This window comes from Triticum urartu, chromosome 4A (genome assembly GCF_056163025.1).
Source record: "Triticum urartu cultivar PI428250 chromosome 4A, HENAU_Tu73, whole genome shotgun sequence".
Lineage (NCBI taxonomy): Eukaryota > Viridiplantae > Streptophyta > Magnoliopsida > Poales > Poaceae > Triticum > Triticum urartu.
In genome coordinates, this window is record NC_141876.1 from 612,943,439 (window position 1) to 612,961,350 (window position 17,912).

The 17,912-nt window shown below is 46.0% G+C and overlaps 1 protein-coding gene across 1 annotated transcript; it reads right to left on the bottom strand.

The window, feature by feature from the left end:
- Positions 1–221: 221 nt before the first annotated feature.
- Positions 222–2,778, bottom strand: LOC147977350 (uncharacterized). Its single transcript, XM_087521134.1, has 2 exons — positions 2,066–2,778; positions 222–234 (listed from the first exon to the last, which is right to left on the bottom strand). The coding sequence occupies exons 1-2, from the start codon at positions 2,776–2,778 to the stop codon at positions 222–224; spliced, it is 726 nt and encodes a 241-aa protein (XP_087377260.1).
- Positions 2,779–17,912: the final 15,134 nt, after the last annotated feature.

Here is a 17,912-nt window from a genome sequence, read left to right on the forward strand (position 1 = left end):
TATGGAGGAGTTGTACACACGAGTTTTACGAGTTTAGGCCCTTCTCAAAGGAAGTAACAGCCCTACGTCTCGGAGCCCTGAGGCGGTCGACTGAATATATGTGTGTGAATTACAGAAAGTGCGAACCCTTGTCCCAGAGGAGGGGGGTGGCTTATATAGAGTGCGCCATGACCCCTGCTCCCCTCTGTTACACAGGGTTCAATGTTCATAAAGGAGGAGCGTTACTGGTAACGTCTGCAGTAAGTGTAGTAAATGCCCATAAAGCTATGGTTTAAGTCCTGACTGTTCCAGAGTGGAGGGTTTCTCATCTTCTGGTGGTCGAGTGTCTTCAAGGTGGTCGAGTGAGTACATCTTCATGGTCGAGTGGATGGTGGTTTCTCTTCGACTGCTTCTGATTCTTTGTAGAGATGTCCTTGGGGAGGGTATGTTGGACTGATCCATGACCCTACCCTAGGTACATAGCTTCATCACCTAGATCTTCGTCTCGAAGCCCTCTTTCTGTTTAACCAACTTGAACAAGATTTTGGTACTGTAAAATTTGACTTTAGTCCATATTAGTAATCGGATCTTGTTTCTTTCGTAGTTTGAGTTTCGTTGCTCCGTTCGATTTGATTCTTTTTGCAAACCGGAGTTCTTTAGTTGAACTTTCTGGTTAGATCTTATTATTTGAGTTTTCCCCATGCATCTTTGCTTTATTTCTTATGTATGCTATTGTTTGTTTGCGATAGAACACCCGGAGTGCGAAGCGTGGTACTACGAGTCTTTAGGTTTTGCGGATCATCAGCAAGGCAAGCAACACTTTGATCATACCCCTTTATTACCCAGTTTTTATGCATTAGTTTCAACCCTCACACATTGCATGAGTAGGATTTCTTAACATGTGGGTTTGGGAAGTAGATGATGACGTAGAACCTATTACCTGTTTTATTATCAAACCCTTGGGAGTTACTTCTACGTTATGCTTATACTATTATGCTATGCTTGTAGACGTGGATTGGGTTTGAGAGTATCCATGACAGATGTGAGTTGTTAATTAATGGTTTAAATTAAGGTGGCAACTTTAATACACATCTGGGTGGATTGCTTGTGGGCACCTGGAGAATCCAATGTTGTCCTAGGATGTCCCGGAGTACCCGTGTGATCATCCTATGGCCCGCCAGCCAGGCTCAAAGGGATCATAAGATTATTCATGCTAGAAACTTCTGTGTGCAGCCACAAGCCATTATGGGCTCTAGCATAGTGGAGTAAGTTGCATGACCTCTTCCAGTGGTAGACTAGCAGATGTAGGGGATGTAGGTTGGTACGGTCTACCCAGGGGTAGAGTTAATGCTTCTGAAAGACTGTGTCTCGGCCATCCATTTCTCAAACACCATGTAGTGCGAGAAATCCAACGGAGGAGATCGAGTCTTGTGGGGAAAAGTGCGCAAACCTCTGCAGAGTGTTCAAACTAATCATGGTTAGTCGTGTCTCCGGTTATGAACATCTTGAGTATCTGGTACTTGAATTATTGATTTGATCTCATCACTCTAAAATTAATTTGTTGGGATGTTAATGACTATTTTAATTGGGATTGAGTTGGAGGAACCTTCTCAATGTTGTTTCAACTATCATGATAGTTAAATAAAATATATTCTTTTGTTGTAGGAAAAAAATTGGCTTTTCGCAAAAACAATATAACCATGGAGCCTCCACCAGCCATATATGCATGTAGTGATAGCATTTATCTGTTCATTGCTCTCTTGTGTTACTTTGCCAGCATATTCCATGTGCTGATCCGTTTTTGGGATGCAACGTATCATGTTGCAGACTTTTCAGACGACGAGTAAGATGCCGTTGGTCGTTTGTCATGCACTCAGCTATGCCGTTGGAGTTGATGGACTCACTTTATCTTCCAAGCCTTCCGCTGTTATTGTTATTAGATGGCCTTAAGCCATATTGATCGTAATAAGTTCTCTTTTGAGACATTCGATGTAATAAGTGTGTGATTGCTACTCTGTTATAAATCCTTCGAAGTACTGTGTGTGTCAGCATTATTGATCCAGGGATGACACTGAAGCACATAGACTTGACCGTCTGAGGTCGGGTCGCTACACCAGGGAACTTCCCCATTGAGGCGTCTGTGGCAGCGACAAGGTACTTGCCCAAGTCATGGCGACACTTTGGGCACTTGGCCACCTTGTAGAACGATGGCAAGATGCAGCCGCGGTGGAAGGAGTGGAACCATGGCAAGATGAAGTCGGTCGGTGTCGCCGCCAATAGGCATCGAGTCACCATGGCACGCTTGTCGCATGCTAGAAGCAGCACCTTGGGCTCTCTATAGATGACCTCCACCCAGATGGTCATAAACATTTCCATGTTGTAGCGGAGGGTGATGCCACCGTTCTCATCGGTGTCACGGCGGGATCCGTCCGCCACAAACGTAGCCAGATTGTGGGGAAGGAAGGTGTCCCAGTTGTTGGCGACAAGGTCGATGTTGCAGAGGAGCAGTGTCTGCGCGAGCATCTGATGGATGGTGTCGCGGCAGACCGAGTAGCTTCGAAAGAAGGCGTTGGGATCAAAGAGCTCAAAGGCTTGGTTGAATTTCCTTGGAGCATCCTTGTGCAGGAGGGTGGGTTTCCTGGGCCCTCCCACTGCCTGCACTGTGTAGCGCGCCAGCAGGTTGCCGTGCAGGAGCACGCGACACCTGTGACCTTCGCTCGGGTTGATGATGATGTCTCGCTTGATACTCCCTTCTCCGCTGAGACGGCACTCTGTCGCCGCTGCGGCCACCAGCGGCATTCTGCTTAATGGCGGCCAATGCATGCCTTTTGGCTGTCCAGGAAGCTCGAATCAGGCTAGACCCGAGAAGAAAAAGAGAACGGTCGTGTGATGTCCTGGCTGAATCAGAGTACATTGCCTAAGGAAATAAAATGGGCAAAAGGAGGAGCGTACAATAAGCAAAAATCAACTTTCCTAGAGGCATTATCACAAACACCTTGCGAGCGAGCTCGGAGCGGGCACCTGATCCTGATGCATAGATTATACAGGGAGGGGCTGGGGAGTAGGGGAGGGAGGAGGGCGAAGGTGGGATGGTGCACTACCTTTCTGGGGAACGGGGAGGCGGCGACGCAGTTGCTACTCGAACAAGCAGGGCTAGAGAAGAGGCGCGGAGCAGGGGGTGCTCAGTGGTGGAGCGGCGGGGAGGCGGTTCGACCGGCGGTGGTCGAGGGGACAAGGCGACACTAAGGAAGGGAGGACGCGTCCCGCGGACCCAACGGCGGTGGCAGCGGCGACTCGAACCTCCCTCGGGGGAGTGAGATTGGGAGCCGGCACACCGTCCAGCCGCGGCCACCGGAGAGTGGCTGATGAAGCTATGTACCTAGGGCAGGGTCATAGTCCTTGATGACCCACAAGTATAGAGGATCTATCGTAGTCCTTTCGATAAGTAAGAGTGTCGAACCCAATGAGGAGCAGAAGGAAATGATAAGCGGTTTTCAGCAAGGTATTCTCTACAAGCACTGAAATTATAGGTAATAGATAGTTTTGTGATAAGATAATTTCTAACGAGCAACAAGTAAAAAAAGTAAATAAAGTGCAGCAGGGTGGCCCAATCCTTTTTGTAGCAAAGGACATGCCTGGACAAATTCTTATATAGAAGAAAGCGCTCCCAAGGACACATGGGAATTATCGTCAAGCTAGTTTTCATCACATTCATATGATTCACGTTCTGTACTTTGATAATTTGGTATGTGGGTGGACCGGTGCTTGGGTATTGTCCTTACTTGGATAAGCATCCCACTTATGATTAACCTCTATTGCAAGCATCCGCAACTACAACAAAAGTATTAAGCTAAACCTAACCATAGCATGAAACATATGGATCCAAATCAGCCCCTTACGAAGCAACGCATAAACTAGGGTCTAAGATTCTGTCACTCTAGCAACCCATCATGTACTTATTACTTCCCAATGCCTTCCTCTAGGCCCAAATAATGGTGAAGTGTCATGTAGTCGACGTTCACATAACACCACTAGAGGAGAGACAACATACATCTCATCAAAATATCGAACGAATACCAAATTCACATGACTACTAATAGCAAGACTTCTCCCATGTCCACAGGAACAAACGTAACTACTCACAAAGAATATTCATGTTCATAATCAGAGGGGTATTAACGTGCATATAGAATCTGAACATATGATCTTCCACCAAATAAACCAACTAGCATCAACTACAAGGAGTAATCAACACTACTAGCAACCTACAGGTACCAATCCCAGACTTAGAGACAAGAATTGGATACAAGAGATGAACTAGGGTTTGAGAGGAGATGGTGCTGGTGAAGATGTTGATGGAGATTGGCCCCCTCCCAATGAGAGGAGCATTGGTGATGACGATGGTGATGATTTCCCCCTCCCGGAGGGAAGTTGCCCCTGCAGAACAGCTCCGCCGGAGCCCTAGATTGGTTCCGCCAAGGTTCCGCCTCGTGGCGGCGGAGTCTCGTCCCGAAAGCTTGCTTGTGATTTTTTCCTCAATGAAAGACTCCATATAGCAGAAGATGGGCATCGGAGGGCCACCAGGGGGCCCACGAGGCAGGGGCGCGCCCAGGGGGGGTAGGGCGCGCCCCACCCTCGTGGCTGGTGAGTGGCCCCCCTCTGGTACTTCTTGCGCTCAGTATTTTTTATATATTCTGAAAATAACTTCCCTGAAGTTTCAGGACTTTTGGAGCTGTGCAGAATAGGTCTCTAATATTTGCTCCTTTTCCAGCCCAGATATAAGTATAAGAGAGAACAAACATAAGTATTGTGACATAATGTGTAATAACAGCCCATAATGCAATAAATATCGATATAAAAGCATGATGCAAAATGGACGTATCAACTCCCCCAAGCTTAGACCTCGCTTGTCCTCAAGCGAAAGCCGAAATCGAAAAATATGTCCACATGTTTACAGATAGAGGTGTCGATAAAAATAAAATACGAACATGAGGGCATCATGATCATTCTTAGAACAACGACTTATATAATTATTGTCATATGATCTCTTATGCTAGAGTAATAATTCAATCACAATTTCAAGTATGAAGCATAAACTTCATTGAAAACTAACAAACTATAATCTTAGTCATTGGAGCAATTGCAATTTATCATAACATAGGGAAGAGTCAATATAAGAGCTTTTCAGCAAGTCCACATACTCAATTATCATATAGTCTTTCACAATTGCTAACACTCACCCAATACTTATGGGTATGGAGTTTTAATCGGACACCGATAAAGATAGGGGCTTATAGTTTTGCCTCCCAATGTTTTACCTCAAGGGTAATGTCAATAATAATAGTTCATGAAAACTCACATCCAATTAGCCATATATACCAGGATCTTTCCAACATATTGTGCTTGCCAAAAGATAAAGTGTAAAAAGGAAAGGTGAGGATCACCATGATTCTTATGTAAGGTAGGAGATAAAAGTAAAAGATAGGCCCTTCATAGAGGGAAGCAGAGGTTGTCATGCGCTTTTATGGTTGGATGCACAAAATCTTAATGCGAAAGAACGTCACTTTAGATTGCCACTTGTGATATGGACCTTTATTATGCAGTCCGTCGCTTTTATTTCTTCCACATCACAAGATCGTATAAAGCTTATTTTCTCCCACACTAATAAGTCATACATATTTAGAGAGCAATTTTTATTGCTTGCACCGATGACAACTTACTTAAAGGATCTTACTCAATCCATAGGTAGATATGGTGGACTCTCATGGCAAAACTGGGTTTAAGGGTATTTGGAAGCACAAGTAGTATCTCTACTTGGTGCAAAGAGTTTAGCTAGCATGAGGGGTAAAGGCAAGCTCAACCATGTTGGATGATCCATGGCAATATAATTTATCTTAGATGTAAGAAAACATAACCCATTACGTTGTCTTCCTTGTCCAACGTCAACTCTTTAGCATATCATATTTTAATGAGTGCTCACAATCATAAAGATGTCCAAGATAGTATATTTATATGTGAAGACCTCTCTTTCTTTATTACCTCCTATTAATTGCAACGATGACCAAAACTATGTTTGTCAACTCTTAACAACTTTTATTCATCATACTCTTTATATGTGAGCTCATTACTCTCCATAAGATCCATATGATCTCTTTTATTCTTTTTCTTTCTCCTCTTTTATTTTATTCCCTCAAGATCATAGCAAAATCATCAAGCCCTTGATTCAACACTAATCTTTATTATATAGCTCATGGACTCAATTACATAGAGGGATCATAAAGCAAAACTCAAAACTAGATCATACTAAAAAAATTATTCTGCTAGATCAAAATATTATCAAAAGGATCGAACTAAGAAAAACGGTAAAGATGAAGGTGATGGTGATACGATACTGGGGCACCTCCCCCAAGCTTGGCAGTTTCCAAGGGGAGTGCCCATACCCAATGCTCAGTTCTTCTTTGTTGGTGAAGAAGGTGATGGTTTTGTTGATGGCGTAGGCTTCTTCCTTAATTTGCGCTTGAGGACAGAATTTTGGCCCCTTAGGTCATCGATCTCCTGCTCCATGCTCAACATCTTTTTGCATAGTTCTTGTTTGTTTTCCTGCAAGAGGCGAAAAGGATAAACTCGATCTTAGGCTTCTTTACTCTATCCAGGAGGCTTGACTTTTTGAACTCCACATGCATGTCCCCAGGTTGAGGTAATGGGCCTTCATCTTCTTCTGAGCTTGTCTCCTCCCTTCCCTTGGGTTCATAGTCCTCTTCTTCTTCCGTAGTCCAACCACAATGCTCCACATCCCCATAGACCTCAGGATCTGCAAGGTAATCAACCACATAGCTTTCTCCTTCCGAATCCTGGGACGACATGTTACTCTAATCTGCAGCAAAACAGCTCGAAACAAAGACAGGAGATATTTGCGTGATACAGGAGTCAAAACCTCCGGGAGATTATATAATGAATTTTTACCGACCAAAATACGCCACGTGCAAGAAAACAGAGTCCGGAGAGCACACGAGGTGCCCACAAGGCAGGGGCGCGCCCTCCACCCTCGTGGAGCCCTCGTGTCCTTCCCGGACTGCTTCTTATTTTTCTATTTTTCTAAATATTCCAAAACGGAGTAAAATTGCCATTAGAGCTGTTTTGGAGTCGGTTTACTTATCGTACCACATACCTACTCCTTTTTGGAGTCTGAAACATTCCGGGAAGTGTCCCTTATGTATTCCTCTGGGGTTACGATTTCAATAACATTGGTTTCAACATTTATAGGATTACCTAAGATATAATGTTTAATTCTTTGACCGTTCACCAACTTCGGATTTGTGCCTTTGAAGTTGTTGATTTTTATAGCACCGGAACGATAGACCTCCTCGATAATGTAAGGACCTTCCCATTTAGAGAGAAGTTTTCCTGCAAAAAATCTTAAACGAGAGTTGTATAGCAATACATAACACCTACATTAAAATCACGCTTTTGTATCCTTTTGTCATGCCATCTTTTAACTTTTTCTTTAAACAATTTGGCATTCTCATAGGCTTGGGTTCTCCATTCATCAAGTGAGATAATGTCAAATAACCTTTTCTCACCGGCAAGTTTGAAATCATAATTGAGCTCTTTAATAGCCCAATAAGCCTTATGTTCTAGTTCGAGAGGTAAGTGACATGCTTTTCCATAAACCATTTTATACGGAGACATACCCATAGGATTTTTATATGCAGCTCTATAGTCCCATAATGCATCATCAAGTTTCTTGGAATAATTCTTTCTAGATCTATTAACAGTCTTTTGCAAAAGTAATTTGAGTTCTCTATTACTCAATTCTACTTGACCACTAGACCGTGGGTGATAAGGAGATGCAATTCTGTGGTTAACATCATACTTAGCAAGCATTTTACGAAAAGCACCATGAATAAAATGTGAACCACCATCAGTCATTAAATATCTAGGGACTCCAAACCTTGGAAAAATAACTTCTTTAATCATCTTAATAGAGGTGTTATGATCAGCACTACTAGTTGGAATAGCTTCTACCCACTTAGTAACGTAATCAACAACAACTAAAATATGTGTATATCCATTAGAGGCAGGAAAAGGTCCCATATAATTAAAGCCCCAAACATCAAATGGTTCAATAACAAGTGAATAATTCATAGGTGTCGGTGTCAAAACCGGCGGATCTCGGGTAGGGGGGTCCCGAACTGTGCGTCTAAGGCGGATGGTAACAGGAGGCAGGGGACACGATGTTTACCCAGGTTTCGGCCCTCTTGATGGAGGTAATACCCTACGTCCTGCTTGATTGTTCTTGATAATATGAGTGTTACAAGAGTTGATCTACCACGACATCAGAGATGCTAAAACCTAGAAGCTAGCCTATGGTATGATTGTATGTTGTCCTACGGACTAAAACCCTCCGGTTTATATAGACACCAGAGGGGGCTAGGGTTACACAAGGTCGGTTACAAAGGAGGAGATATACATATCCATATTGCCTAACTTGCCTTCCATGCCAAGTAGAGTCCCATCTGGACACGGGAAGAAGTCTTCAATCTTGTATCTTCATAATCCAACAGTCAGACCAAAGGATATAGTCAGGCTGTCCGGAGACCCCCTAATCCAGGACTCCCTCAGTAGCCCTGAACCAGGCTTCAATGACAATGAGTCCGGCGCACAGTATTGTGTTCGGCATTGCAAGGCAGGTTCCTCCTCCGCATACACCATGGAAGAGTTTTGAATACAAGGATAGTGTCCGGCCCTGCAAAATAAGTTCCACATACCACCATACAGAGAATAATATTTCCACTAATCTAATCTGCTGACATGTTTTGACAGCATGACATCACGCCATGGCCTGGTTATTATTCGATCTGCTTTTCTCAACCAGCTTTGCACATATCGCGAGGCGGTTTCCTTGACACATCTTGTCAAAGTAGAGATCGTGTTCCCCTTATCACGGGATTCTCATCAATACAGACATGGGTAACCCAACCGCGCCATCAATTACGGCTCCTGGGGAATAAGCGGTTTTACCAGGCAAGTGGGGAGACACATCGCCTCTTCCGCCCTTATAAAGGGACAAGGATTTACTCTTTTCACCCACGCCTTCTTCCTCCTCGCTTACCCATTCCCGCACACTCGAGCTCTAGCGCCCAAGCTCGCGTTCTTCTTCTCAACCACTCCAAGCAAGTCCGGAGCAGGAAGCAAGTGGATGGTCTCCTCCGTCACGGAGGAGAACATCAAAAAGTTACGGGAAGCCGGATATCTGGCCGCGGACATCGCACACCGGCTGCCAGGTGCAGGGCAGATCATCCCTACGCCCGAACCCCATGAGAGGGTAGTTTTTCTTACCCACTTCGTCCGCAGACCGGGATTTCCCCTCCACCCGTTCGTCCGCGGGCTCATGTTGTACTACGGGCTGAATTTTCATGATCTGGCCCCCAATTTCATCCTCAACATCTCGGCGTTTATCGCCGTGTGTGAGGCCTTCCTCCGCATCAAGCCCCATTTCGGCCTGTGGCTGAAGACCTTCAATGTCAAACCGAAGGTGGTGGTTGGACAGCGGGCAGAGTGCGGAGGCGCCATGGTGGGCAAGATGCCAAACGTCACCTAGCTCGAAGGCTCCTATGTGGAGACCATAAAGGGGTGCCAATCGGGGTGGTTCTACATCACCGAGCCGCGTGATTCCAACTGGGCGGCGGCCCCCAAATTTCGATCCGGAGTCCCCATGTGGCTCACCTCCTGGAAAGAGAAGGGCCTGTCCTGGGGCTCTTCGGTAGAGTTGACCGGATTCCAGACTTGCATCTAGAACATGATGAATAGAAAAATCAAGCTTGTCAATGTGGTCCAGGTTATGCTCTTCCGCCGGATCCTTCCGTGTCAATGACGGGCATTCGATTTGTGGGAGTTCGACTCGGCCAAGCACCAGACTGAAAGGGCATTTCCCTACTTTATGTTTTGGATGATGATGACAACCCTTGGTGGTCTAAACGTGTGCTTTATGTTTCAGGTTCTCGATGCTTAGGCTTACATCGGATTGTTATTACCTCTCGAAGGAAAAGATCGAAGACGTGTCCTCTACGGTTTTATTTTCTTTGGTCGTACAGTACCCATACTATCAAGAGGGAATCCTCATTAGGAAGCTCTGGGGGAATCAGTTCACGTACACTTTTCTCACCCTCTCTTTGCCTTCCTCAGGTGTGTGTGTGTGAGAGAGTTTTCCTTGCCTCTTGCCCTCTTTTCTTTTCTGCTCACTGTTTCTGCCCAGCGGTTGTACCGCTGGGTCTTGTCGCTCACCAGCTCTGCTCGAGCGGTTGTACCGCTGCCTCCGGGCGGTGGTACCGCCACCATGCTCTGCAACAGCTGGGGCGGTGGTTCCGTCCATGCACCGCTCAAGTACCGCTCTCGCTTCTGGTTTGATGCGGTTCTTGGGCGGTAGTGGCCCGGTTGGTCCGGTCGTTCCACGATGACCGGTACCACCGGTGGTCCGAGCGGTTCTTCCGCTCAGGACTTAGCCACCCAAGAGCTCAAGGCCATACAGTTGTTCCGGCCAGGCACCGCCCAAGTACCGGTCAAGCTCCTGTTTTGATGCGGTGATTGTGCGGTGGCCAGGCGGTTAGTCCGGTTATTTTTCTTAGCCAGTACTACCGCCCCCCTGGTCCGGTTGTACCGCTTGGTAGGGTTCTACAGATACATGTGAGTCCCGGTTGTACCGGGACGAGGACCGGTTGTACCGCTGCAGTGCTAAATTCGCAGTAACGGTTGGAAATTGAGGGTGACTATATAAGGGGGCTTCTCCCACCTACCACTCCCACCTTTGACCTCTCTCACTCCACCATTGATGCCCTTCAAGCTCTCTTGCCCGATCTCTCTCTCTAGCCACTCAAACTTGTTGATTTGCTAGGGATTGAAGGAGGAGACCTAGATCTACACTTCCACCAAAGGATATTTGGTTCCCCCATACTTTCTTTTGTGGATTTTGTTACTCTTGGGTGTTTGAGCACCCTAGACGGTTGAGGTCACCTCGGAGCCATATTCCATTGTGGTGAAGCTTCATGGTTTTGTTGGGAGCCTCCAATTAAGTTGTGGAGAGAGCCCCAACCTTGTTTGTAAAGGTTTGGTAGCCGCCTTCAAGGGCACCAATAGTGGAATCACGGCATCTCGCATTGTGTGAGGGCGTGAGGAGAATACGGTGGCCCTAGTGGCTTCTTGGGGAGCATTGTGCCTCCACACCGCTCCAACGGAGACGTACTTCCTCTCAAAGGGAAGGAACTTCGGCAACACATGCTCGTCTCCACCATCTCCACTCTTGGTTATCTCGTGCCTTTATTTAAGCAAGCTTACTTGTTTTATATCTCTTGCTTGCTTGTGTACCTATCCTCGTTGCATCATATAGGTTGCTCACCTAGTTGCATTTCTAGACAACCTATTTTGATGCAAAGTTTAACTTGTTAAAGAAAAGCTAAAAATTGTTAGTTTCCTATTCACCCCCCTCTAGTCAACCATATCGATCCTTTCAATTGGTATCAGAGCCTCGTCTCTTTATTAAGGACTTTACCGTCCAAAGAGTATGGTTGATACCGTAGACGGTGTGGAGGAACACTCTGGTGTGAATCCGATCTCGTCTACGGGAGATGGGGGAACTTCGGTCTCTCGTGAGGAGTTCAATGTGGCCTTGGAGACATTGAAAACCTCCATGACGACCGAAGTCGAAAGCATGTTTACTAAATTTCTTGAGGGGCTTAAACTATCCACCGCACCGTTGAAAGTGGGTGATCCTGCCAACAAGGTGACGGATGCTATCCCCGACAAGGGGGAAGCTAGTAGTGAAAAGGCTCCTTCTTCTAGTGGCAAGAATGGCACCGGCATCTTTGCCCATGTGGAACCACCACTTGTTTATGGTGGACCGGTTCCTTCCACTCATTTGAATCATGCCGGTCCTCCCCCTAAGATTGTGAAAAATGAGGATTTTGATTCTTGGGTTTACCGCTTTAAACGTCATTTAAATCATGTGAACACTAACCTTTGGAGAATCATTAAAGAAGGTTTCTATCCACATGATCCAAGCAACTTCACTCCTCGAGAAGCTGCGGACAATAAATTCAATGAGAATGCTCTCTTCATCATTCAAGATGCTATTCCACCCGAAGATCTACCTCATCTTCGTCCTTTCGCCTTGGCCAAAGATGCATGGCATTGTGTCGTGTCTCTCTACCGGGGAAGCGCAAGCATTCAACGCTCCAACTATGAAGTGGTACAAGATGAGGCCGATGAGTTTGCAATGAAGGAAGATGAAGAACCTCGTGAGCTCTATCAGAGAGTAACCAAACTCGCGGTCTCACTACGAGATCACGGGATCAAGGACACAGATGACAATTGGATCAAGCGCAAATTCCTCAAGGCAATGATGCCCTATCACAAGGCCATGTCCTCCGTCATTCGTCAAAGACCGGACTTCCACACTTTGACCTCAAGAGAAGTGTTGGATGAGTTTGTGGCCATGAACATTTTGGACAAGACCGCCGACAATGCGGTGCTCCGTTCTCAACGGGCAAAGAAGCCTAACCTTGCATTGAAGGCCAAGCTCATAGTGGAAGACGAAGAGGAAGAAGAGGAGAGCAACCCCGAAGATACGAAGTATGCATATCATGAACACATGGCACTTGCTTCAAGGCAATTTTGGAGCAAAAAAAACTCAAGGCCAAACTTTAGCAAAAACAGCTCGAGTGGTACAAGGGGCAAGCAACGTGTAAGGACTTGCTACAATTGCGGCAACGTGAGTCATTTCGTTGCGGAATGCCGATATGAGAAGAGGGAAGACAATGGTGGCAAACTCATCCGAAAGGACAAGGCCAAGTCATTCCCCAACAAGAACAACTTCACCAAGAAGACTCATCCCAAGGCCTTGGTTGTGCAAGAAGAGTACAATGAGAACGATGACGATGATGAAGATGATGAGTCGGTTGCCATGGCCTCCGTTGCCATTGCAACAACGTCATGGGTGTCTCTTTTCGACTCACCCAACGAGAGCATCACCGCCAAGTGCCTCATGGCTAAAGCCACCAAAAAGGTAACCTCCAACATCAAAACTACCATCATTAATCATCCTTCCCAAACGAATAGCATTAATGAATTTGAGGGAGCTAATGTGGAGGCTAACGAGTTTGAGGCCTTTATGGGCAAACTCAAGGGAAAATCCAAGAAGCACTTTGTTGCTCTCTTGGAACAACTTGGTGAGGCCAATGACATGATCAAGGCTCACGAAGACACCATCTCTAAGATGGAAGGACATAGTCGTGACTATGCCGATGAGATTTCGGATCTTTCCAATGCTCTTGAGGAAGAGCGTGGTCTTCGTTTGGCTCTTGAGGAGTCACACAACGTAGATCATGCTAAGTTAGAGAAAGATTATGATCATGCCCTCGTTGTTTCTCATGTGCTAAATTCCGAGAAGGCCAAACTCGGGGTTGATCTTGCTAGACTCAAAGAGGAGTTTGATATACTTGACAAGGCCCACAAGGCCTTGAAGGGTATTCACGCTAGTCTCAAGGAGTCTCATGATCAACTCCAAGTGAAGCTAACTAACGAGAAAGCAACTTTTCCTCATATGGTTTTAATTGATAATGCAAATGCTACTAACCCGTGTTGTGAGCATATACATCTTGTTGAGGAAAATGCTAAGTTGAAGGAGCAACTTGAGAGAGGTCTTGCGACTTGCATACAAGGCAAGAAGAACCTCAACGATCTCTTGACCAACCAAAAGGGAGGTGTGGCCAAGGAAGGGGTTGGGTACGTCCCCGACTCCAAGAACAAGAAGAAGAATGACAAGACCAAACAGCCTCCTCCTCTCATTCAAACCTTTGTGAGGGAGGGAGAGAGTGCCCCCGAGGAGAAGAAGAAGAATAATGTCAAGAAGGGCAATGTCACCCTCCCAACAAAGCCGGCGATTTTAATCCTTCTTATGTGTTATGCCGTGCTAGTGATGGGCATGTTTATGCCAAATTTGTTGGTTCTCTTCATGAATACATTGAATGGTCTATTTGGGTTCCTAAGACCCTTGTTACTAACATCAAAGGACCCATTACAAAATGGGTACCTAAAACCAAGCATTGATCTCTTGTAGGTGTTTGCTTCCGGTGGTGGATCATGGTTGCTTGATAGCGGAGCTACAAATCATATGACCGGAAGCAAGGACTTGGTGGTGGACGTGCACAAGGTTCCATCTATGCCCACCAATGTCGAGTGGGGTGACGCCTCATCTTCTAAGGTATTGGGACTTGGCAAGGTGGTCATCTCTCATGATCTCACGATCGAGAAGGTCATGCTTGTTGAGTCCCTTGCATACAATTTACTTTCCGTTCGTCAACTTGCAATCATGGGCTTTGCCACTTTCTTTGATATCGATACCGTGGCCCTCTTGTGGAGCAAGACTCTTAAAGTAGCCTTTGTTGGGCATGTCGAGAACGGTCTATATGTGATTAACTTTTCGGAGCGACCCACTAAGACCGCGACATGCCTAATGGCTAAAGTTGATGTGGGATGGCTTTGGCATCGCTGTTTAGCCCATGTCAATATGAGATCTTTGCAAAGTCTCCTCAAGGGGGACCATGTCCATGGACTAACGAATGTTAGTTTTGCTAAAGATCGTGCTTGCAGTGCCTGTATCGAAGGAAAGCTACATGAGAAGGCTCACCCTCCCACGACTATCATTTATTCAAAGAGGCCTTTGGAGCTCCTTCACATGGATCTCTTTGGGCCTCCATCCTTCGATAGTCTTGGAGGTAGGAAGTATTGCTTGGTGATTGTGGATGACTACTCAAGGTACACGTGGGTGTATTTCTTCAAGAGGAAGAGCGAGACCCAACAAACCGTCATTGACTTTGCAAATGAAGCACAACGTCAACACAATGCAAAGATCTTGACAATAAGAAGTGACAACGGCACCGAGTTCAAGAACTACACCTTGGATGAATTTCTTAGTGATGAGGGAATCAAGCATCAATATTCCGCACCATACACCCCCCAACAAAATGGTGTTGCGGAAAGGAAGAACCGGACGTTGATGGATGCGGTAAGGACCATGATGGCGGAGTTCAAGTCTCCGTACAACTTTTGGGCCGAAGCCATCAACACCGCGTGTCATGCATCCAATTAGCTCTACCTCCGCAAGGGCTTGAACAAGACTCCATATGAGATACTCACCGGTAACAAGCCCAACCTCAAGTACTTCCGGGTGTTCGGGTGTAAGTGTTTCATTCTCAAGAAAGGTGTTCAGTTGTCTAAATTTAAGGCTAGAGCTCATGAGGGCATATTTGTTGGTTATGCTACAAACTCTCATGCTTACTGTGTCCTCAATAAATCCACGGGACTTATTGAGGAGACGTGTAACGTGGAGTTTTATGAGAATAACGGCTCCCAAGTGGAGCAAAGTGGCACTTGTGATGTAGGTGATGAAATTCCTCCTCAAGCCATAAGAAGAATGGGTGTTGGTTTTATCCTACCCATTGAGGAACCCCTTGTGGCCGAAGGAGAAGGACAATGCTCCACTCAAGTGGAGCCATCACCAACCCAAGGCCCACACGCTTCCGAAGAACAAAGTGAAGGCCCTCAACCTCATGAACAAGACCAAGGGCAAGATCATACTCAAGACGGTGTTGACACACCAAGTGATGCCCAAGGTCAAGTTCTCTCCCCCGAGCAAGTTCAGGATCAAGAACAAGTTCATGACAGCGCTCAAGATGATCAAGTAACCGCTCCTCAACTCACCACCGAGGAGGAATTAGAGCGTCGTGCCGCCATGATTGCATCCAAGCTCTCCACCAAGGATCATCTCATGACAAATGTGCTTGGAAGCTTAAGAAAGGGGGTAAGCACTCGTAGACAATTAGCAAATTATTGTGAGCATCACGCGTTTGTCTCTTGTGTGGAACCCCACAAGGTCTATGAGGCGCTAGAAGATCCGGATTGGCTCAATGCCATGCACGACGAACTCAACAACTTCGAGCGCAACAAAGTGTGGAGATTGGTGCCAAGGCCAACGGGGAACCACAATGTCATTGGAACCAAGTGGATATTCAAGAACAAGCAAGATTCCCATGGGATTATCATTCGCAACAAGGCTCTTTTGGTAGCACAAGGCTACTCCCAAGTCGAGGGTATCGACTACGGTGAAACCTTTGCTCCCGTTGCTCGTCTTGAATCCATTCGCTTGTTAATTCAATATGCTTCTCATCATAATTTTAAGTTACAACAAATGGATGTGAAGAGTGCTTTTCTTAATGGTCCCATTAATGAATTGGTTTACGTCAAGCAACCCCCGGGTTCGAGGATCCCTACTTTCCCGATCATGTGTATCAACTCGATAAGGTGCTCTATGGCCTTAAACAAGCCCCACGTGCGTGGTATGACCACCTTACCGAGTTGTTACAAGACCGTGGTTTTGAAGTTGGGCTAATCGACCCCACTCTTTTTACTAAGAAGGTCAAAGGGGAGTTGTTTGTGTGCCAATTATATGTTGATGATATTATCTTTGGTTCTCCTAACAAAGCTTTCAATGAGGAATTTTCCGCTCTCATGACCTCAAAGTTCGAGATGTCCTCCATGGGAGAGTTGAAGTTCTTTCTAGGGTTCAAAGTGAAGCAAAGAAGAGAAGGAACCTTCATCAATCAATCCAAATACACTCAAGACATGCTCAAGAGATTCAAGCTAAGTGACGTCAAGTCGGCTTCCACTCCAATGCCCACCAAGTGCCAACTTGACTTAGATCCCAATGGTAAAGTGGTGGATCAAAAGGTATATCGTTCCATGATTGGATCCTTGCTTTACCTTTGTGCATCTAGACCGGACATCATGTTGAGTGTGGGAATTTGTGCACGGTTTCAAGCCGCACCTAAGGAAAGTCACTATGTGGCGGTCAAACGAATCTTTCGATACTTGGCTCATACCCCAAACTTTGGCCTATGGTACCCTAGAGGATCAACCTTCAAGCTTGTAGGGTACTCGGATTCCGATTGGGCGGGAGACAAAGTGGATAGGAAGTCCACTTCCGGAGGGTGCCAATTCCTTGGTTGCTCTTTGGTAAGTTGGTCTTCCAAAAAGCAAAGTTGTGTGTCTCTCTCGTCCACTGAGGCGGAGTATGTTGCCGCCGGTAGTTGTTGTGCTCAACTCCTATGGATGAGGCAAACTTTAAAGGATTACGGTGTCACTTGTGACAAAGTGCCTCTTTGGTGTGACAATGAAAGTGCCATCAAGATCTCTCTCAATCCGGTACAACATTTCAAGACGAAGCATATTGAGATCCGGTATCACTTCATCCGGGATCACATTAGACGAGGAGAGATCGAGCTCAACTATGTCAACACTCATGACAACCTTGCAGATATTTTCACGAAGCCCTTAGATGAAGCAAGATTTCACGAGTTAAGGCATGAGCTAAATATCATTGATTCGAGCAATGTGGCTTGAACCCTTGCACACCCTACCACGCTCAACTTGTTGTCTAGTTTAGGTGTAGGCATGGACATAGGGGGAGTGTTGTTCTCTCAATGAACTCTCCCTCCCCCCATTATGCATAAATTGATTGTGTATTTCACATTAGCCATATTTGATGGTACTTGTGCTTCAAATACGAGTTTTGGTCATGGACCCAAGGATAATTCTTCGCGGTGCCATACCAATTGACTCAAACATAGGTGGCCTCGGCCACCGTCCTCTCTTCGGGGAGTTGGAGTTAGCCTTGCTGCTCTCGTGTTGTTTTCTCTCTTTCTCTCTTTGCTCTTTGTGTTAGGTTCTCCTAGGGTGTTGTTTCTCTCCTGTTTTTGTGCCCCTTCTTCCTCCCTTCGGATTGCACTCATTTGATCTTGGCTTGGGCTTAGGTGGTCGGGCGGTACAACCGGTACCACAAGCGGTTCTACCGCTGGTACCGGGTTGTGCTGTCCCAAGGGTTT